At 32.7% G+C, this 23107-nt stretch overlaps 1 protein-coding gene across 1 annotated transcript; it reads left to right on the top strand.

The window, feature by feature from the left end:
• Nucleotides 1–1391: 1391 nt before the first annotated feature.
• On the top strand, nt 1392–3622 carry LOC111369714 (60S ribosomal protein L10-like). Its single transcript, XM_022991335.1, has 4 exons — nt 1392–1505; nt 2427–2928; nt 3026–3107; nt 3270–3622. The coding sequence occupies exons 1-4, from the start codon at nt 1496–1498 to the stop codon at nt 3342–3344; spliced, it is 669 nt and encodes a 222-aa protein (XP_022847103.1). The 5' UTR covers nt 1392–1495; the 3' UTR covers nt 3345–3622.
• The last annotated feature ends 19485 nt before the right edge of the window (nt 3623–23107 follow it).

Raw genomic sequence — 23107 nt, 5'->3', positions numbered from 1 at the left:
ATATTGCCAAAGTTTGGCTAAATGCGAGCTTTTTTGCTCTTGAAATCACATTTTGTTTTGATGAATTTGTCGTTAGAGCTTCACGTAGACTAACAATAGTTAAAGCGATCAATTTTATGGTTAAAGGAAGCGACTTCAAATCTTGGTTGAATGTGATTCTTTCTCCTAAAAATCGTGTTTTATTTTGATTATCTGTAATTTCACGATATGAGCACAGCTATCATAAATTGATGTTCAAGGTTGAATGGTTGACATTGGATCTAGAGTGGATATTGCCAAAGTTTGGCTAAATGCGAGCTTTTTTGCTCTTGAAATCACATTTTGTTTTGATGAATTTAAAGTCACAACATTAGGTTCTGGGCATAGGGTGGGTCAATCCTGGTATTTCAACAATAAAACTATCCCTTACATTTCTAATATTTTGTAAATGAAATTATTTGGGCTGGAGCTAAACATGAAATGTCAATTCTTATACGGGTGTGTTAAAAACAACATAAATTCATTTCTATAGAAAACAAAATAACAGTCAACATTCTCATCGTTTCCTTTGCATCCCATCGAGTCAATGGCTCATGTGAATAATTTATTAAAAATAAAAATTTATAAAAAATTACAAATTCCCATCTAAATTTGGGCATAGGGTGGGTCAATCCTGGTATTTCAACAATAAAACTATCCCTTACATTTCTAATATTTTGTAAATGAAATTATTTGGGCCGGAGCTAAACATGAAATGTCAATTCTTATACGGGTGTGTTAAAAACAACATAAATTCAGTTCTATAGAAAACAAAATAACAGTCAACATTCTCATCGTTTCCTTTGCATCCCATCGAGTCAATGGCTCATGTGAATAATTTATTAAAAATAAAAATTTATAAAAAATTTCAAATTCCCATCTAAAGCCTGGGTTTTGATTTGAGAACTAATGACCATTCAAACCATTATCGATTTTGAATTTTGATTTCTAATTTTAATTTGTTTCGAGACCTCCATTTTTTATTCGGTTTTGGTTTAGGAGGTTCAATTCCGGTTAAAATATACACTTCTACACAACATGTACATTGTACACAACAATCATTAGTCGTTGTTGAAGTTTAACAAATTAAATCTAATATGGAGTGGATTTCATTGAAGGAGTGATCATTAGTATAATCAAGCTTTAGTTGTTAAATGGGTCAAAAGGTACTATGATGGACAATTTAAAATTTCACTTAAACTTCAGTGATCATTTGTAAACGTAGCTCGTCTGAACTATTCAAAAAAGAATTATACATCTATACTTGAAATTTTAGTGCTATTTGTGTCAATTTGTTTGTATAGTAATTTAAAATCCATTAGGACTATAATACTTTAGCCCAGAAAAATCATCGGGAAACATAAGCCCAATATCCCCCAATCCAACCCTAACTATATAAACAAAATTTCTCCAAATCTTGGAATCGTTCTCCATTTCTTTTTTTTAGGCTGCGTATCAGTAATCCGGAGAATTTGCCATGGGGAGAAGTAAGCCCTTCACCGCCATATAGATTCTTAGACGAATATGCATGTATATGTAAACGTATAGCTAGATTTATAGATATATATTGTTGAATTACATTTTGATTTTTGATGAAATGATTCTCTATGATGATGTAGGAAATATTTTGTGCGTTATATGTTTGATAGTTTGAATCAAAGAGATTTTGGAAAGTTTGTGTGTTGCTGACCTTTTTATTACGGTTGTTATGTTGGATCCATTGTTTTTATTGATATTTGAAAGCCCTTTTTAGGTTTATTTGTAGGGATATTAGGCTTTGGTGATGCATTTATGGTATTAGGGTATATAATTCTTACTCTTTGTGCTGTGTTGGTGAATGAGATAGTATTTTCAATTATGATGAGTTATGGGATTTTTTTTTTCTTTAGAAATGTGGATATTTGAATTTGTAACCTTTTTTTGGGTGCTAAGTAGGTTGTATACTGGTTGACTGGAAAGAGTAAGCCCTCTAATTACCAGTGTGATGTGTAGATTGGGCTTGTGCAGGTTGTACTTTCATGGGTTATGGTTATGATGAGAGGGGAAACTTATTGGCGAGGTTGAAAAAGTTGATTCTGTATCAATTTGTTGTAGTTGAGTGATTTTGTGTTTTGTATGAAACTTTCGTTGGCTTTGGCAGGTGATATGTTGTTTCTCATTAATCTTTGATAGGGCTGCTTGTCCTTGATGTAATTGTTTACATTTCATTGTATTATTGTTTTATGAGACTATTCTGTTTTTCCATCCGTGTAGCATTACTGTAGTGGATTGTATTTAATTCGTGTAGCATTACTGCAGTGGATTGTAAATCATACACAATGGGAAATGAAAATACCATTCTTTTTTAATAATCTTAGGCAGTAGAAAGCACAGTACCTTGTTTTGATGGGTTGAATTCTAATGCGCAGGACCTGCCAGGTGCTATCGCCAAATCAAGAATAAGCCATACCCAAAATCACGGTTCTGTCGTGGTGTACCAGATCCCAAGATCAGGATCTATGATGTTGGGATGAAGAAGAAGGGAGTTGATGAATTCCCCTTTTGTGTGCACTTGGTGAGTTGGGAAAAAGAAAATGTGTCCAGTGAAGCACTTGAAGCTGCTCGTATTGCCTGCAATAAGTACATGACCAAGTTTGCAGGAAAGGATGCTTTCCACCTGAGGGTGAGGGTACACCCTTTTCACGTCTTGCGAATTAACAAGATGTTGTCTTGTGCCGGAGCTGATAGGCTCCAAACTGGCATGAGGGGTGCTTTTGGCAAGCCTCAAGGTGTTTGTGCTCGTGTTGCTATTGGCCAGGTTCTTCTGTCCGTTCGCTGCAAAGATAGCAACAGCCACAATGCCCAGGAAGCATTGCGACGCGCAAAGTTCAAATTCCCTGGCCGTCAAAAGATTATTGTAAGCAGGAAATGGTATGCTGCTTCCCTATTGACTTCTTTATGTATCGTATTTGGATAAATTGAGACGTGTGCATATGTTAAAAGTACTGATCTCCATCTTGAATTTCAGGGGGTTCACTAAATACAGCCGCACTGATTACCTGAAGTGGAAATCTGAGAATCGTATTATGTCTGATGGTGTGAATGCTAAGGTCAGTCGTTACCTCAAAGATTAATTAAAATATTTGCAGCGGTTTCCCATCTTTTCAAGTTTATCTTTACGTTTGCCCCTCTATTATCTAACTTATTGGAGGCTGGGCTTGCTATTCTTCTGCAGTTCGACTTTATATGAGAATTTCTATTTGATTTTGCAGCTTTTGGGATGTCACGGGCCACTGGCTCTGCGTCAACCAGGAAAAGCATTTTTATCTCAGGCTGAATCTGCCTAGGATTTCTGAGATATGTGGTGATAGGCTCCATTCTAGCACATCTTGTTATTGGGTTCCGCTGTTCTGTGACTTGACTGCCTGATTTTTAAACATTTTATCATGTTTTTGGCTGAAGTGTAGGAGCTTGACTATTAAAAATGTCTTGAAAGTTTGTTTCCAGATTTTGATAGAATTTTGGCTTGGTCAATTTTTATTTCCTATGTCAAGGTTTTTATTTTTTGTACTTAGTTTGAACTGTTTGTTTATGGGTATTTTTAACATGATAGGAACTTCGTAGAGCTTGCTAGTGTTTTTCGCTAGCCATGATGTGGGCTGTTGAAGTTCAGTAGGACCTGGCCAAGATATAATCTCTTGAACTTTGAAGGTTAATTGAACTTTCAGACGTTGCTTTGACTGTGAATGTATTAATGCAAAGATTGAAGCAGCTTGACAAGAAGATATCAGATATTTTAATCAACTAACAAACAGCAAAAGATTGTAATTGCCTGGGCCAATAAGACACAATGATTGGGTCTTCAATTACATTCTAATATCACCAAATAAAAGATTTTTTTGTCGAACTTTCTATATGTAATTGTATTATCTGCTAACATCAAGAAAGAAACTCAAAATGTCAGCAAAATCGAGTATGGACCTCTAAATAGACTCAAAATTCTCGTTGATTTTCTTGATCGGTAAAAGTAGACGTTTTTGAAAAAACAAAAAGAGAACTTGGTTACTATGTCCATCTACTCCAACCGTCAAGTGAGCAAGAAACAAGGTAAAATAGTGGAATGGGTACGTGAGATTTCATATTGCCTATCATTGTTTAGTATTGTTTTTCGAATTATGTGACACGTACATAGGGTTTGTCAGGCAGTTTGATAGAATGTCAGGTGGCAGCATTGCATTGATTTGTTTAAATCCGTATTTTTATCCAACATTCAATACAGTGTTGCCACCTGACACTATTTTTTGAATCATGCTTACATGTACAAAGAGGTTTGCCAAGCAGTTTAATAGAATGCTAGGTGAAAACATTGCATTGATTTGTTTAAATCTGTTTCTTATCCAATAGCACAGTGTTGCCACTTGATGTTCTGGCATACAAACAATCCTGTACAAGGGGAAGGGGTTCAACTTTTGTTTTTCTATCATGAGTATGGGAGATGTAACATCGCCTATCCTTGTCTAGGATTGTTTTCCTATCGAACGTTACATTGTCAACTGAATGTTCTTATGAATCCTCTGCAACTATATGCGGTTGGCTTGGCATATATATTATAGCTTCAGGCTGCTATGTGACACGTACATAGGGTTTGTCAGGCAGTTTGATAGAATGTCAGGTGGCAGCATTGCATTGATTTGTTTAAATCCGTATTTTTATCCAACATTCAATACAGTGTTGCCACCTGACACTATTTTTTGAATCATGCTTACATGTACAAAGAGGTTTGCCAAGCAGTTTAATAGAATGCTAGGTGAAAACATTGCATTGATTTGTTTAAATCTGTTTCTTATCCAATAGCACAGTGTTGCCACTTGATGTTCTGGCATACAAACAATCCTGTACAAGGGGAAGGGGTTCAACTTTTGTTTTTCTATCATGAGTATGGGAGATGTAACATCGCCTATCCTTGTCTAGGATTGTTTTCCTATCGAACGTTACATTGTCAACTGAATGTTCTTATGAATCCTCTGCAACTACATGCTGTTTGCTTGGCATATATATTATAGCTTCAGGCTGTCTCGAAGGCCTCAAGGGATTGCTGTTGCTTAGTCGACTAATATGGCACCCCGTCTTGCCACAACCCACATAAACTATTGGTATAACGATTTTGAAATGATCACTCACTAGTTGAGATTCACTAACCTCTTCAGTCATAAATTCTCTTAAAATCCTGATGGGTGCAAGATAAATTCTTGGCTGCTGCCGCGTCCTTGGCTTGTTGGGCATGCCTGCACTAGGTCGAACTCGTCGCACCTGAGCCCCAGGCAAGGCACCATTTAGTAAGCGTAAGGCTTTCACCTGCGCTAGCTTCTTTGAAATATTGGACCTGAGCTCTTCAATCTGGTTAGAGTAGTCTCATTGTTTGGCTAGAGCATTTGCATTCTCGGAGTGAACAATGTGGCTTAGACTAGAAACTTCAGCTTAATAGTGACGGTTGACTGGCGTCGTTGTAACAAAAGTTGGAGCTCTTTTCTTAGGTTCAAGCAACGATATAACATGTCTACCATCCCATGTTGTCAAATTTTGTCACGATATATTATTTGTCACAATTTGTACACTAGTGAAATGAATGAACAGATTCCAAGAACGAGAACTAGCTCTTTATACATGGAATCCACCTCTCGAATGAGCAATGTCCTAAAAACTCCTAAGCAGGTAGGGATCATGAACCTGATACTCTGAACTTTGGCTATCGATAGTCTCATATATGTCTTGTTGTGCATTAGACTGGATATTTGCTATGCCATTGAGATAGTCAGTCGGTAACAATCTAAAGCTAGACCAGAACACTAAGTAGCTGTGAAGTATATATCCGAGTATCTACACGAAGAATTATATCCTAAGTACTAGGCTTTACGAGCTAAATCTCGTGGGCTATACAGACTCAAATTTTCAGTTGGGTGTCGACTCTAGGAAGTAAACGTTGGGATCAATGATATACTTCATGGCGGAGCTACGATATAAAGGAGTATCAAGCACTCATGTTTTCTGATTTGACCATGGAGGGTGAATATGTGGGAGCTAGTAAAACAACCAATGAAGCAATCTGGCTTAAGAAATTTCTCATACATCTAGAGGAAAAAACATGAAGAGTGAAAATACCATCTCTTAATGAGAGATATGGTCCATAGTGGGCTGTCGACCTATTTACCAAGAGCTTGCTAGCTAAGATTTTTTAGGGTCATGTAGAAGGCATCTATATTGTAAACACAACCTTACACCTTCCTTACATGGAGGGGGCTCACACATATTTTATATGTGTGGACTCCCCTCTATGTGAGGGGAGTGTAATATGGTTATGTACACGTAGCATTGCCCAAAATTTGCTATAAAATTGCTAAAAATACTACCAGTAACAAGCCTTATTCCAGCAGCTGTTTTAACTGCCATATATTTTATTGAACCGAATAAGATCTTCTTTCATCTCTTTCTGAGAATATTTTCTACATAACTATGATGTATGAAGAGCTAAAGCAAGTAAATAGTAGGTTCCTCTCAACTTCTACAATCCAATTCGGCATTATTTTCATTGAATCACTAACCATGAACATTGTTTATCATGTTCTCTATTGTGCACTACACCTCGAATCTTTTATAAATTATTTATTTTAATTTTATCTTCAAAGCATTAGATCATTTATGAATATAAGGAATCAAATTTGGACGTATAGTTTTAACTTCTATTAATGTCCTAGTCTTTGCCAGACAAACCAACATGAAGCATCCTATATCATGGCCATTGCTGGTGGTTGTTTGAGGTTCGATTGTTTTATATGTTTTCAGACAACTGTGTATACTTAGTACAAAGACACAAGCACATGGCCTGCCTACGTTATACCAGTTTCTTTTTGTAAATGAAAAAGAAATCTTATCCAAAGTGTCAAATAATAAATTCAAGCTGGGTTTATTACACATAAAAATATATGTAGGAAAATAAATTGGAAGCCAAAAGTAGACGATTTCCATGAAAATTCATAGACACTAGATCATCTTTTACTTTCGTTTTAAAGAAATTAATCTCGTTATAGAATGACGATTAGAAGTCGATCTAATGTCTTTTGACTTGTAATTAGAAAGAAATTGTTAAAATCAATGTAGAGATCGCTAATAATATTTTTTTCCCTTTTTGTGTTGGGACAACGGGCATCTCCATAAGAAATCGTCTATGCCTTCAAATTTGTTTATAATGAATTAGAAAAAGTCCATGTTAAACTCTCCATTGAATAAGAGCCTGTATAAATAATATATCACTTGTCAAAATTTATAAGGTAGAAGCTTACTCTTTTGGGCACAAGATTCTTAAATCAAGAAAACAAGAGTGATATTATATGTGCAAGTAACTCAAAAACATTAGGAATAATGGAATTGATATAAAGAAAACCCAAAAAAAAATAAAAAATAAAAAATAAAAAATTTAAGGACCAATTCAACAGGGCCAACCAGAGAGAAAAAAAAAAAAAATCTTGAAATTTCTCTCAAAAGGCTATAAAAAGTGCTTTCCGTAAAGTCTTGAAAAAGCTCCAAAATTTAGAATATTTTTGAATAAAGAGGTGAATTGGACAATATAAACATATATATTAAGCATGTATAGTAAGCATAATTGGACCGACCGAGTAATACTACGCATTAATAAAGTAATTAAATTAGCAATCAAGAAGAATATTGAAATTCAATTGAAACAAGTAACTACTTATGAGGCTACGTTGGTCAAAAAGAAACAAAAGAGGCATTTAAATTAATATGTTGTCAAATATGTGTGAGGTAACAAAGAAATTGACAAAAAAAAAAAACATTATGAAATAAATTAATTAGGACTAAATTCTTATCGATATGCTATTGTTATGTATTAGATATCGATGTACACACAAAAGTTCACATTATTCGTGAAATGACGGTCTTGAGTTTATTAAGGAATTGTACCCCTCCTCATAAATTAAGCTATAATAATAATAATAATAATAATAATAATAATAATAATAATAATAATAATAATAATAATAATAATAATAATAATAATAAATCAAAGTCCCAACAATTGTATCAAAGTTATTCTTTGAATACCCAATAAATCTCTCGGAAGGTTTGAATGAAGATGGGACCCTAGTTAGTCATGATATGTAGCGACTTACACCCCAAGATTGAACTATACTTTTTTTCATGGGATGGATTTAATTAACAAATGTTCAAATGAAGATGGGGCCCTTGTTAATCCGTGACATGTAACGACTTATTCCGCCATAGTGAATTTTCGAAGTGGTGGAATCTCTAAGGTGATGGGGGCATATATAGTACGATAGATATGATGCAGATTTTGATTAAGTGTGTGATCTTCTTAACTAGCTGCAATTGGGATATATAGAAAAGTTCATAACTAAAGAGGGATCGTGTTGATGAGTGAATGATGATGTGATTTTTCATTTTAGAGTGAATTTATAGAGAGATACATAAATAAAAGTCTCACATTAACTTGACATGGATGCTCTTGGATGTATAAATGATTGAAATACTCTTCCTAATTGCTTATTGTTTAGGCACAACTCCAAGTCCTAAGACTTATCAATCAAAATGAACTTGTTTTCATTTTTATTTTAAATTTTTTCACAAAATTAGCTAAAAATTAAAAAATATATATATAGAAAAAGAAAAGTCGGCTTGGAGGTCTGCCCATCCGAGTCATGCCTCGTGTTTTTGGTTTTATCAGCCGACCAGATTAACCTAGGGTCTTTGGTTGCTGATCCATCCCCATCATGCGAGATACAATTCAAGGTAATTCTTTAACCCTAATCTGGCTTCTCCAGTAGTTTATATAAATACTTGTAGACAAGTACGTACACCCAGTGGTAGACAGGCAAATTTTAAGGGCTACGGTCAAAGAAAACCACAGATGTTTTTTTCCTCGACCCCAGTCCCCACATACACTAAGTTCTGCCTCTCTCTCTCTCAGAGAGGGCTTTATTCATCTGTGTATAAATATATATCCAATTGCAATTACAAGATCACCTGAGAAATCCCCTAAACCCCATTTCTCCCTCTTTTTCCAGATTTTGTAGAGATCTTTATATCGCTCTCTTTCTCTGACTCCCATGAAGACAATGACCCATCAACCTCTCCCCAAATACAGCTTTTTTCTGCTTTCTGCTTTTCTCTTTTTCACTTTCTATTACTTTCTTCTCTCTATGACTGTTTTGTGGCTGTTGGGGAGGGATGAATTTCCCATTATACTTCATTCACGCTCTCTCTCTCTCTCATTTTCTTGAACTCTTCTTTGTCGAGATTTCATTTTCCCCTTTTTTGTGTTTTAGACGAAAGGAAGTTACTGGCATTGATCTGTTACACCGTTTAACATCAGTAAGTTGAGTATTTTTCCTCTTTTCTTATAATTGGTGTTTGTTTATGGGTATTTTTAACATGATAGGAACTTCGTAGAGCTTGCTAGTGTTTTTCGCTAGCCATGATGTGGGCTGTTGAAGTTCAGTAGGACCTGGCCAGGATATAATCTCTTGAACTTTGAAGGTTAATTGAACTTTCAGACGTTGCTTTGACTGTGAATGTATTAATGCAAAGATTGAAGCAGCTTGACAAGAAGATATCAGATATTTTAATCAACTAACAAACAGCAAAAGATTGTAATTGCCTGGGCCAATAAGACACAATGATTGGGTCTTCAATTACATTCTAATATCACCAAATAAAAGATTTTTTTGTCGAACTTTCTATATGTAATTGTATTATCTGCTAACATCAAGAAAGAAACTCAAAATGTCAGCAAAATCGAGTATGGACCTCTAAATAGACTCAAAATTCTCGTTGATTTTCTTGATCGGTAAAAGTAGACGTTTTTGAAAAAACAAAAAGAGAACTTGGTTACTATGTCCATCTACTCCAACCGTCAAGTGAGCACGAAACAAGGTAAAATAGTGGAATGGGTACGTGAGATTTCATATTGCCTATCATTGTTTAGTATTGTTTTTCGAATTATGTGACACGTACATAGGGTTTGTCAGGCAGTTTGATAGAATGTCAGGTGGCAGCATTGCATTGATTTGTTTAAATCCGTATTTTTATCCAACATTCAATACAGTGTTGCCACCTGACACTATTTTTTGAATCATGCTTACATGTACAAAGAGGTTTGCCAAGCAGTTTAATAGAATGCTAGGTGAAAACATTGCATTGATTTGTTTAAATCTGTTTCTTATCCAATAGCACAGTGTTGCCACTTGATGTTCTGGCATACAAACAATCCTGTACAAGGGGAAGGGGTTCAACTTTTGTTTTTCTATCATGAGTATGGGAGATGTAACATCGCCTATCCTTGTCTAGGATTGTTTTCCTATCGAACGTTACATTGTCAACTGAATGTTCTTATGAATCCTCTGCAACTACATGCTGTTTGCTTGGCATATATATTATAGCTTCAGGCTGTCTCGAAGGCCTCAAGGGATTGCTGTTGCTTAGTCGACTAATATGGCACCCCGTCTTGCCACAACCCACATAAACTATTGGTATAACGATTTTGAAATGATCACTCACTAGTTGAGATTCACTAACCTCTTCAGTCATAAATTCTCTTAAAATCCTGATGGGTGCAAGATAAATTCCTGGCTGCTGCCGCGTCCTTGGCTTGTTGGGCATGCCTGCACTAGGTCGAACTCGTCGCACCTGAGCCCCCAGGCAAGGCACCATTTAGTAAGCGTAAGGCTTTCACCTGCGCTAGCTTCTTTGAAATATTGGACCTGAGCTCTTCAATCTGGTTAGAGTAGTCTCCTTGTTTGGCTAGAGCATTTGCATTCTCGGAGTGAACAATGTGGCTTAGACTATAAACTTCAGCTTAATAGTGACGGTTGACTGGCGTCGTTATAACAAAAGTTGGAACTCTTTTCTTAGGTTCAAGCAACGATATAACATGTCTACCATCCCATGTTGTCAAATTTTGTCACGATATATTATTTGTCACAATTTGTACACTAGCGAAATGAATGAACAGATTCCAAGAACGAGAACTAGCCTCTTTATACATGGAATCCACCTCTCGAATGAGCAATGTCCTAAAAACTCCTAAGGAGGTAGGTATCATGAACCTGATACTCTGAACTTTGGCTATCGATAGTCTCATATATGTCTTGTTGTGCATTAGACTGGATATTTGCTATGCCATTGGGATAGTGAGTCGGTAACAATCTAAAGCTAGACTCGAACACTAAGCAGATGTGAAGTATATATCCGAGTATCTATGGAGAACGAAGAATTATATCCTAAGTACTAGGCTTTACGAGCTAAATCTCGTGGGCTATACAGACTCAAATTATCAGTTGGGTGTCAACTCTAGGAAGGGATCAATGATATACTTCATGGCGGAGCTACGATATAAAGGAGTATCAAGCACTCATGTTTTCTGATTTGACCATGGAGGGTGAATATGTGGGAGCTAGTAAAACAACCAATGAAGCAATCTGGCTTAAGAAATTTCTCACACATCTAGAGGAAAAAACATGAAGAGTGAAAATACCATCTCTTAATGAGAAATATGGTCCATAGTGGGCTGTCGACCTATTTACCAAGAGCTTGCTAGCTAAGATTTTTTAGGGTTGTGTAGAAGGCATCTATATTGTAAACACAACCTTACACCTTCCTTACATGGAGGGGGCCCACACATATTTTATATGTGTGGACTCCCCTCCATGTGAGGGGAGTGTAATACGGTTACGTACACATAACATTGCTCAAAATTTGCTATAAAATTGCTAAAAATACCACCAGTAACAAGCTTTATTCCAGCGGCTGTTTTAACTGCCATATATTTTATTGAATCGAATAAGATCTTCTTTCATCTCTTTCTGAGAATATTTTCTACATAACTATGATATATGAAGAGCTAAAGCAAGTAAATAGTAGGTTCCTCTCAACTTCTACAATCCAATTCGGCATTATTTTCATTGAATCACGAACCATGAACATTGTTTATCATGTTCTCTATTATGCACTACACCGCGAATCTTTTATAAATTATTTATTTTAATTTTATCTTCAAAGTATTAGATCATTTATGAATATGAGGAATCAAATTTGGACGCATAGTTTTAACTTCTATTAATGTCCTAGTCTTTACCAGACAAACCAACATGAAGCATCCTATATCATGGCCATTGCTTGTGGTTGTTTGAGGTTCGATTGTTTTATATGTTTTCAGACAACTGTGTATACTTAGTACAAAGACACAAGCACATGGCCTGCCTACGTTATACCAGTTTCTTTTTGTAAATGAAAAAGAAATCTTATCCAAAGTGTCAAATAATAAATTCAAGCTGGGTTTATTACACATAAAAATATATGTAGGAAAATAAATTGGAAGCCAAAAGTAGACGATTTCCATGAAAATTCATAGACACTAGATCATCTTTTACTTTCGTTTTAAAGAAATTAATCTCATTATAGAATGACGATTAGAAGTCGATCTAATGTCTTTTGACTTGTAATTAGAAAGAAATTGTTAAAATCAATGTAGAGATCGCTAATAATATTTTTTTCCCCGTTTGTGTTGGGACAACGGGCATCTCCATAAGAAATCGTCCATGCCTTCAAATTTGTTTATAATGAATTAGAAAAAGTCCATGTTAAACTCTCCATTGAATAAGAGCCTGTATAAATAATATATCACTTGTTAAAATTTATAAGGTAGAAGCTTACTCTTTTGGGCACAAGATTCTTAAATCAAGAAAACAAGAGTGATATTATATGTGCAAGTAACTCAAAAACATTAGGAATAATGGAATTGATATAAAGAAAACCCAAAAAAAAATAAAAAATAAAAAATAAAAAATTTAAGGACCAATTCAACAGGGCCAACCAGAGAGAAAAAAAAAAAATCTTGAAATTTCTCTCAAAACAAAAAAAAAAAAAAAAAAAAAAAAAAAATTTAAGGACCAATTCAACAGGGCCAACCAGAGAGAAAAAAAAAAAAAATCTTGAAATTTCTCTCAAAAGGCTATAAAAAGTGCTTTCCGTAAAGTCTTGAAAAAGCTCCAAAATTTAGAATATTTTTGAATAAAGAGGTGAATTGGACATTATAAACATATATATTAAGCATGTATAGTAAGCATAATTGGACCGACCGAGTAATACTACGCATTAATAAAGTAATTAAATTAGCAATCAAGAAGAATATTGAAATTCAATTGAAACAAGTAACTACTTATGAGGCTACGTTGGTCAAAAAGAAACAAAAGAGGCATTTAAATTAATATGTTGTCAAATATGTGTGAGGTAACAAAGAAATTGACAAAAAAAAAAAACATTATGAAATAAATTAATTAGGACTAAATTCTTATCGATATGCTATTGTTATGTATTAGATATCGATGTACACACAAAAGTTCACATTATTCGTGAAATGACGGTCTTGAGTTTATTAAGGAATTGTACCCCTCCTCATAAATTAATTAATAATAATAATAATAATAATAATAATAATAATAATAATAATAATAATAATAATAATAATAATAATAATAATAATAATAATAATAATAATAATAATAATAATAATAATAATAATAATAATAATAATAATAATAATAAATCAAAGTCCCAACAATTGTATCAAAGTTATTCTTTGAATACCCAATAAATCTCTCGGAAGGTTTGAATGAAGATGGGACCCTAGTTAGTCATGATATGTAGCGACTTACACCCCAAGATTGAACTATACTTTTTTTCATGGGATGGATTTAATTAACAAATGTTCAAATGAAGATGGGGCCCTTGTTAATCCGTGACATGTAACGACTTATTCCGCCATAGTGAATTTTCGAAGTGGTGGAATCTCTAAGGTGATGGGGGCATATATAGTACGATAGATATGATGCAGATTTTGATTAAGTGTGTGATCTTCTTAACTAGCTGCAATTGGGATATATAGAAAAGTTCATAACTAAAGAGGGATCGTGTTGATGAGTGAATGATGATGTGATTTTTCATTTTAGAGTGAATTTATAGAGAGATACATAAATAAAAGTCTCACATTAACTTGACATGGATGCTCTTGGATGTATAAATGATTGAAATACTCTTCCTAATTGCTTATTGTTTAGGCACAACTCCAAGTCCTAAGACTTATCAATCAAAATGAACTTGTTTTCATTTTTATTTTAAATTTTTTCACAAAATTAGCTAAAAATTAAAAAATATATATATAGAAAAAGAAAAGTCGGCTTGGAGGTCTGCCCATCCGAGTCATGCCTCGTGTTTTTGGTTTTATCAGCCGACCAGATTAACCTAGGGTCTTTGGTTGCTGATCCATCCCCATCATGCGAGATACAATTCAAGGTAATTCTTTAACCCTAATCTGGCTTCTCCAGTAGTTTATATAAATACTTGTATACAAGTACGTAAACACAGTGGTAGACAGGCAAATTTTAAGGGCTACGGTCAAAGAAAACCACAGATGTTTTTTTCCTCGACCCCAGTCCCCACATACACTAAGTTCTGCCTCTCTCTCTCTCAGAGAGGGCTTTATTCATCTGTGTATAAATATATATCCAATTGCAATTACAAGATCACCTGAGAAATCCCCTAAACCCCATTTCTCCCTCTTTTTCCAGATTTTGTAGAGATCTTTATATCGCTCTCTTTCTCTGACTCCCATGAAGACAATGACCCATCAACCTCTCCCCAAATACAGCTTTTTTCTGCTTTCTGCTTTTCTCTTTTTCACTTTCTATTACTTTCTTCTCTCTATGACTGTTTTGTGGCTGTTGGGGAGGGATGAATTTCCCATTATACTTCATTCACGCTCTCTCTCTCTCTCATTTTCTTGAACTCTTCTTTGTCGAGATTTCATTTTCCCCTTTTTTGTGTTTTAGACGAAAGGAAGTTACTGGCATTGATCTGTTACACCGTTTAACATCAGTAAGTTGAGTATTTTTCCTCTTTTCTTATAATTGGTATGTGATTATATTTTTTATGGTTCCTTATTTTGTGTTAGATTTCATTACATGTCATCGCTTTTAATTCTAAAGGAGCCTACAGGGTTCGGATATTTTTTTATCCAATGGCAATGCAGGCGACATATAATTAATATGAAATGGATATGCATGTCTAAGGAAAATGGTTTTGCTCCCTGTGATCCCTGTCACTTGTAAAAAGGCCTAGATGTAAGTTTACAAACACAATTATGAAAACTACATTATACAGAACTCACTTTTAAAATCAGCTGGTAATAGGCGAAAGTTTAAATGCTTATAAATCAACCAAATATATATTGCAAGAGAAAGTCAGAACTCAAAAGTAGTCACTACTGATACTTGGTTCCATCTTAAAAGGTCAACCAACTTATATGTTTTGCTGGTAATTAGTTTAAGCTTTAGACCTATTCATCCCACATTTGAACATTGTGGTCTTTGATACGGTATTTTAACTTGGGTTCAACGAGAGTAATCCAAACCCTAATATATTGTTTATTGTTTTTATATTTAACTAATGCGGGATTATATTCTTTAACAATTACCGATGCTTTTGCCTTGTTATTTGGTAATTTAAGATCTCCCAGGCAAGTGGTTTTGTTCCTATTGTTGTGGGTATCTTTTCCAGGGTTAGGGTTAGTATTCATGCTGATGCTGACATTTTTCCATCTTGAAAAACTCAATTCCTTGCTAGTTTAGATTTTTTTAATTATGATTTAAATATAATTTGAGGGTGAACATATATATTAGTCGCTTTAGGGTTTATTATGTTGTTATTATCGAGGAGTGCCTCAGCAGAACTAATAAAATTTTTTGCCTTCTCCACCCGGAAGCTTTTAATAGGGATGACCCAATTTCTGTATTTTTTTGCATGAACCAAAAATATTTAGTTTTACAGTATGCTCTTGCCTCAGGGTAATGCAGAATTTCAGTTGATATTGTGGCTTAAAAATTAGTTGACCTCACAAAAGGTTAATTCAACAATAGTTTATTTGAGAAGCAATCCTGCAACATAGCGTGACAAAAGGATCTTCGACTTGACAGATCTACTATTGAAAGCACTTTATTACTGCAGGTTTTTTTAACTTGTTCATATCTGAATGGAGCAAAAAATTAAGATTAGATAGTTCTAGCTTTTCGATTCTTTAATGACTTGCACTTTGAATACTAGTTTAAAAGAGCTTCCTTCAGTCCACTCATGGATAGGTGAAGGGATCGAATTATCTGCTGACTCATTCATTCAAATGCAGTAGAAGGGAGATGGCTTTTTACTACTGTGAATGTGTGAATGATGCAGGAGATAAATTTCATCCTATTCTTCTCTGTGCTTGGACTGAAGGGAGCTCCCTTTTACTAGTTACTTCAATATAGTTGGTACTTCATTTGTCTATTTTTCAATCTTTTAGTATTCAACCTACTCATTTAAGGGAAGTGTTGAACATCTAAGGAAATTTCTGATGATTATGAGTTTGTATCAAGGGCATTAAGGGGTTCAATTACTACTCGAAGAGTCTGTTTCGTATGTTATAGTAATGTTGTATGCCTTAAAAAGTTTTGGGTGCAATAAAAGCGTGATTCTTTTTAAAAATCCTAGATTTCTAACTTCATCGGCAAATTATAAATCCCATGTAAATTTTGTCGATGTTTCTAGTATTCAATGACCACTTTTGTACTACTTAATTTTATTTAATTTAATGTCGACGAGCTTTTTAACTCTTTCATGACTAACGTGAAATTCCCTTATCAGTAAAATGTGAAAAAGTAACTTGTAACATGCCCCTCCATGTAAAGATAATAGAACCACAGGATGTTTCTAGTTTACACTGTTCTATAAAGTATTTTCCAAGGTCCAAGACCGTTCTTCAAGGGCACCTAAATGGCGAAGGTTAGCTCTCTGCAACGGAGAAAATTAGTGAAGTCACGAAACTGGCTGATTCGGCTCCAGCAAGTGCCCTAAGGTGGTGGCTAAACTAGTTTCAGAGTTGAGACACATACAAGATAATCTTGGTGTAAATGTGCCTTCACACTACATAATTCGGTTTTGTTTCGCTAAGCAAATCCATTTTGTACTTTTTTTTTTTTTTTTTGATAATGCAAATTAAATAAGTCGTGGATGGAATAGAAGATTGGCTGCAAGAGTCATCTTCAAAACAAATATACAAACAGATAAATTATTTGAATAAATAAATATTAAAATTATTCTTTGATAAAGTTGTCTTCATTTGGTTACGAGTTTTCATTTTTTATATCTCTAGCTTTTTATGCCTATTACATAGAATCCGGCTTTTGCCTAACGAAGGGTTCTGGTAGCCTAAGAAGCGTTGGAACTTGAAGCTAGCATAGCATCAAAGGCTGTTTATTGACATTTGTGAGCTTTATTCATCCAATATAGGGTTTTAGGTTTTTCTTTTTCCTTTGAAGCACGTTACTGCAATGAAAATACATTTTTGAATAGTATTTATGAAAAATATATGATAAAAAAATAAAAAATAAAAAAGTTTTAAATTTGTAATATTATTTTATTAAAAAATATGTTGTTGAAATGATATCAAATCACAGTTAAAAAATGTATTTTTTTTAAAAAAATGTGGTTCAAACATGACCTTAATAATTAATACCAGGTATAAACATATCTAAATATAATAATACAGATATTATAACATAAAGTTTAATTACATAAATAAATTTGCTTCTTTTTTTTATAATTTAAAATTTAGTCCTTTTTTGTGCTCCATTCTTTTCATAAGAATGAATTTTTGAATAATGTGTTGATGGAAAATGTGTGGTTAAAAATAAGGAAAAATTTTGAATTTGCCTGTAATATTATTTTATTGAAAAATATGTGATTTAAATAATGTCAAAATATTGTTTAAAAATATATATTTTTTCAAATAATTGAGCTCAAAATATGGCCTTAAGGTTAGTAGTTTATAGTATCATAACATATAGAATCCTCAAACCTTGTCTTTTCATCGCCATACTTATAAAAACTCTATATATAATGCCTTTGATGAAAAATAATTTAATGGTATATGAAGAAATGTGTTAAATAATTTTTTACAACTTAAGTTTCAAAGAATAAAACTTATGTTTAAAAATATTTAAGTCACTTTTTATCTATACATGAAGTGATGAAATTTTAATGAAAATACGAATATGATATAAATGTGATACGGCATATTAAATATTAAATTTAAGTATATAATGTGATCTCTTTATATTGATGTTTAAACTTTTTACGTGTGTCGTATAATCTATACATAAAAGCAAATATGAGTATATGTAGATTATAATTAATTTCTAAACTAACAGTGGGTTAATTAACCTCGTTTTGCGATGAAGGCTAGGGTACGGTGTGTCGCCGTAAATTAATTCACTTCTTTTGTTGAGTCAAAGCCATTTTTAAAGTTCTTAAACAAGGTTTAATCAGTACTCAACTCAAGATTAATGTATATAAAAAGGCAGTTTACTGTGTGGATCGAGGATTTAAAGTACAAGATTTTTGAAAATATAAGTGAAGGGCATGTCATGTGTATATATAATAACTTATCTGAAAAATCTCGTGTTTGATTATGTGTGGAGGCTGTCATTTAGGATAGCTGGTTGGCCCTGAGTTGAAAATTATCAGTTCTCTAGAAGTTTTGTAAAAATGGTTACTTTTATTTACCCCCCATTTGATCTTAGATTAAATTCAAACTTTTAGTAATTTTGATAAAAGCGTGTAAAATTTGTAATTGAAAATTTGATTTGATTTTTTTATTTTATTTTTTGTGGATTTATCAGAATCTTGAATTTGCTCTCTTTCTTTTCTAAGCCCTCCATGTTTGGCTCCAATTAAAATTATAATTCATTTTTATCTATTCTTATTAATTGCACATTTTTAATAAAATAATATTATATAATTCCAAATTTTCTTCTTCTTTTGAATTGTACATTATTTGAAAAAGTTACTATTCCTACCATTAAAGTTTCAAATAATGAGGACCAAATCGGAGCTAAATGAGCTGATTTGTGCAAATAATTCTTTTTTCAACTTTTCTTCCAATTTTGGTCGACATTTTAGTAATGGAGGAGCTAGAGATTGAAAACTTCAGAAGTCCGCTCCTCACAAACTACTAACTGCTGTAATTTAAGTATAAAAGTTTCAACTTTTCAAATTAATACCTTTTAATTTTCAATTTTAACATAGAATTAAAACACCATAATACATATTATAACTTGTATTTTAATGATATGTATGTGGGTTGAAATTTTACCAATAAAAGGTGATTAGATTTCATCGTTAAATATATCTTAAAATCACTTGAAAGTACCTCATATGCATTTTATGTCCATATACATTTGGCAACTTTATAAATATTCATCCACTTATCTCCCTATGATCGTGTTCACAGAAGGATAACCAACTATGAGCAACATGAATTTTATTTTGGAGTAGTGTAGTGCCAAAAGACTCGCACAAAGAGGATGCAACACAATTTTAGGATAACGTCCTTTACGTAACTCTCTAAAGTTTGCATTTCTAAAGGTTTAGATCCAGAAAAAGATCGATTCCGGCATCAGTAGCTCAAATGAGCAGTGATTCGGGCGGTTGGTGGTCCCTTCGAGAGCCTCTTTTTATAATTGAATTATAATGTTTATATTGCTATAATATTGTTAAATTTATGCAATTAAAAAATTATGTTATTTATATTTATTATTTGATAATTTATCTACACATAAATTACCCATTTTTCCAATAATCTAAAGTCATCTTGAATGATTTGTGTGTAAATGACCATTTCTCATGGATTGTTTAATATGATTTCTGAAGCTGTAAGTGGGCAGTTTTTGATTTGAACATCTTAGCAATTATTTTGTACTAAGGTGATCCTTTTATCTATAATCTTCAAGTGGTAAAGTTATTTACCATGATTTGATGCTAAATTGAGCTCTTGTTTGAGCCTCATTATTTTCATCAAAATAAATTTTTCAAAAGTGATTTGATCCATTTCAAATATAATTTTTCATTAAAATAATATTACACTCAAATTCAAAACTTTTCTTTATTTTTTAATCACATATTTTTCATCAACACACTATTAAAAAATGCATTTGTTGGCAAGAATGAGGTTCAAATAAGGGCTAATTTATTTGTATTCTAGTAAAATTTAATGGAAGACTATATTTTTGCAAAGAGTGGCCTGTAAAATAGTATTGGATTGAAATGAAAAATTATTTTTGCTGATTTTGCATTTTCTTTAGTGATTTAGTTACATGATTATAACTAAAATCACCAACATTATACTTTCATTCTAATTTTGTATTTAAGTTGTATGGTCCAATTTGCTGCCATTAGCATAAACCATTAAGAAAACATGGCAAGCATTTTTAGACACTTAAGTATTTTCAATAATTGATTTAGAATTATTTAAATTGGTCTCCAGCCTAGGACTTCTAATTGATAAAAACTACATACGCACTATGCTGCTCATGGTAAATTTTAATCAACTGCACTTCCTATGAATGTCCTGGTGACTTCTCGAAGAGAGGTTTCCTTGTTAAAAGAAAAAGAAAAGCTAGTCAAAATGGGTTATAAAAATTTATTTTCATTGAAGCAGTGAACCTGCTAACTTATATGCCTTAATTTAGAGAAGTGATTGAGTTTACTCATTAAGATGGTTCATTGATGACTTTCATAACTCTCAAGTTCTATACCTCTTTGCATATATTTGTAGAATTGGACAATATCCATACTCACCCTTCATGTACTAGTTTTAACATGACTCATGAAATAATCCATTTTTCTTTTATATTTGTAAAAGAACATAACCAGTGTGCATTTCAATTTTTGATGTGACTTTGTTGAAAAGTTGCACTCTTTAATTTGATGCTTAGGCGTTGGGAGTATAAACCATTTAGTATAAGGTAACAATTATGAGTATTTAATTGAGAAAAAATTTGACAATTATATTATTCAATTTATATTTGCAACTCATATATATTGTTATTAAGATATGTTACTGCATTAAAAAATGATTGAAAAAGTGTGAAATATACATCTTATACTATTATGATGTTAATTTCTATTTGCTTACTTGATGACCACTGAAGGGAAAAATATTTTCCAAGCTATCAAGCTTAAGTTGAAGATTAGATTACATGATTTTTATAGTGATTAATACTTGTGCATATACATGAATTTTGCAGTTGTTTTTTTCAATGACTAGGTGAATAATTGATCATGATATAAGCTTGCTAGTGATATTTTGAAATTACCTACGTTCATATATGTTCGAATAGAAACTTATTCAACAAATTATGCTAGAACACAATTGTTATTCATTTCAAATTTATTTGTTTAATTTTAACCTATTGGCAATAAAGATAAGAGTAAATGTTTCAAAGAGAAATTTTATAATTTAAATAGAATAAAATGTTTTAACCAATTGTATAAAATGACTTAAACGACTCTTAAATAATTGAGGTTATAATATAGTATACGATATGTTGGATTTATTTATTTATTTTATTTTTTTGATTTCATCTCCTTTTTATTAATAGACTTTACAAATAATTGTTGCAGAATGAATATTAGTAACCAGAAAAAAAGGAGTGATATATTGGTGATTATATATGATGGTGTAAGATGCAAATGGGTAAATTTAACTCGCTCTTAAGAATTCCCAATGAAGAAATATACCAAGGTGTGATCCCCTGCACACATGTACTCAAAATGTCAAAATTGGCATATATTTTTACTTTGGTCATAAGTATAATGTATGAGTACTTGTAGTTATAAGAAGAGTTAATAGTGTCTCTTAGCATATTCGACTTTATTGCCCTAAAATATTAGTTGTGGACTTTTTAGGTTTTACTTTATTATTTTGAAAAAGAAACACTTGATGATGCTTAGGTTGTTAGTCATTTTCTTAGTATGAGATGATTATAAAATTCTGAAGGAAGAAGAAAACTTATTGAAAATCATAGATGAGTTATTGTCATGAATATTGTAACCTAAACTTATAAGTTTTAAATATCAGAATTAAAGGTAATTTTAATTTTTTTTAGTTTTCTATTTTAATTATCTTTTTAACACATAATTAAAAACTCATAATTTATATTGTATCCTATGTTTTAATGGTCTAAATGTTTCTTTTCCTCCAAGATATAGTGCAAATGTCTTAAATCTGGGAGGCAAAATATGATGAGAATGTGAATTTGATTTGTGGAATTGTTTTAATCTCATTCATAATTAGTGGTACTTCTACTTCGATGGGTATTCTAAATATAATCAATTAATGTGTTTAATAAGAATTTGTGTATGAAAAACATGAAAGTGTATAAAACATGTGCATTAACCATCTCTACACAATGTTGGATCTTATCAAAAGAGATAAATTGTAAGATTATATACTCACTCTTTTCAAGATGGATATCTTTGGAATGTGGGGGTGCTTAAAATTTCAAATAGATACACCTTACATACTTTGCTGTAAAACCAACTTTGAAAGTGTTGAAATAAAATTGTAGGCACGCAGGTCAAATGCAAGAGGTCAATGGATACATTAAATTTCATTTGTTTATATCACTTAAATACGTGATATTGATATTTTAGAAATTTTAAGAAAACTTTGCAGGTATGCAAATTGCAAGCCGAGAATAAGAACTTGTAAATATTATGGTATCAATTTATTGTCCAAGAGGAATATGAATAAATATAGTTTAAATTGACAAATATAAGTCATCGAGGGGGAGGGACTTAAGCATATAACGGAGTCACTTCAAAAAGTAACCCAACATTTGTGATTGGAGATATTATGAAAAATGTTCAATGTGGTAGAAACAACCCACACTTCGTGACTTGTAATAGGACTATTTTATTTGTGCTTATCCATATGGTGATAGTGCTAATAAATGTGATGCTATGAAGGGTTTAACCTTAAATGAGTACTGAAGTGAGAATTCTCGCGAGGTATGGGTCATACGCACTCTCGAAGGACTAACCTATAAAAGAGTTGCCATGAGACCATGGCTATGGTATTGGGCACTTTCTTAGAGATTCTTACTAGAATAAAAATTAAAGCACATGGCCATTAAGAGCACTACCACTA

Source organism: Olea europaea, chromosome 20 (genome assembly GCF_002742605.1).
Source record: "Olea europaea var. sylvestris chromosome 20, O_europaea_v1, whole genome shotgun sequence".
Classification (NCBI taxonomy): domain Eukaryota; kingdom Viridiplantae; phylum Streptophyta; class Magnoliopsida; order Lamiales; family Oleaceae; genus Olea; species Olea europaea.
The sequence above is the reverse complement of the archived record's forward strand: the minus strand, read 5'-3'. Positions and strand labels throughout refer to the sequence as shown.

Coding starts and splice junctions, on each gene's coding strand:
- LOC111369714 (XM_022991335.1), top strand. Junction 2,929..3,025: donor ATTATTGTAAGCAGGAAATG/GTATGCTGCTTC, acceptor CTTGAATTTCAG/GGGGTTCACTAAATACAGCC. Junction 3,108..3,269: donor CTGATGGTGTGAATGCTAAG/GTCAGTCGTTAC, acceptor TTGATTTTGCAG/CTTTTGGGATGTCACGGGCC.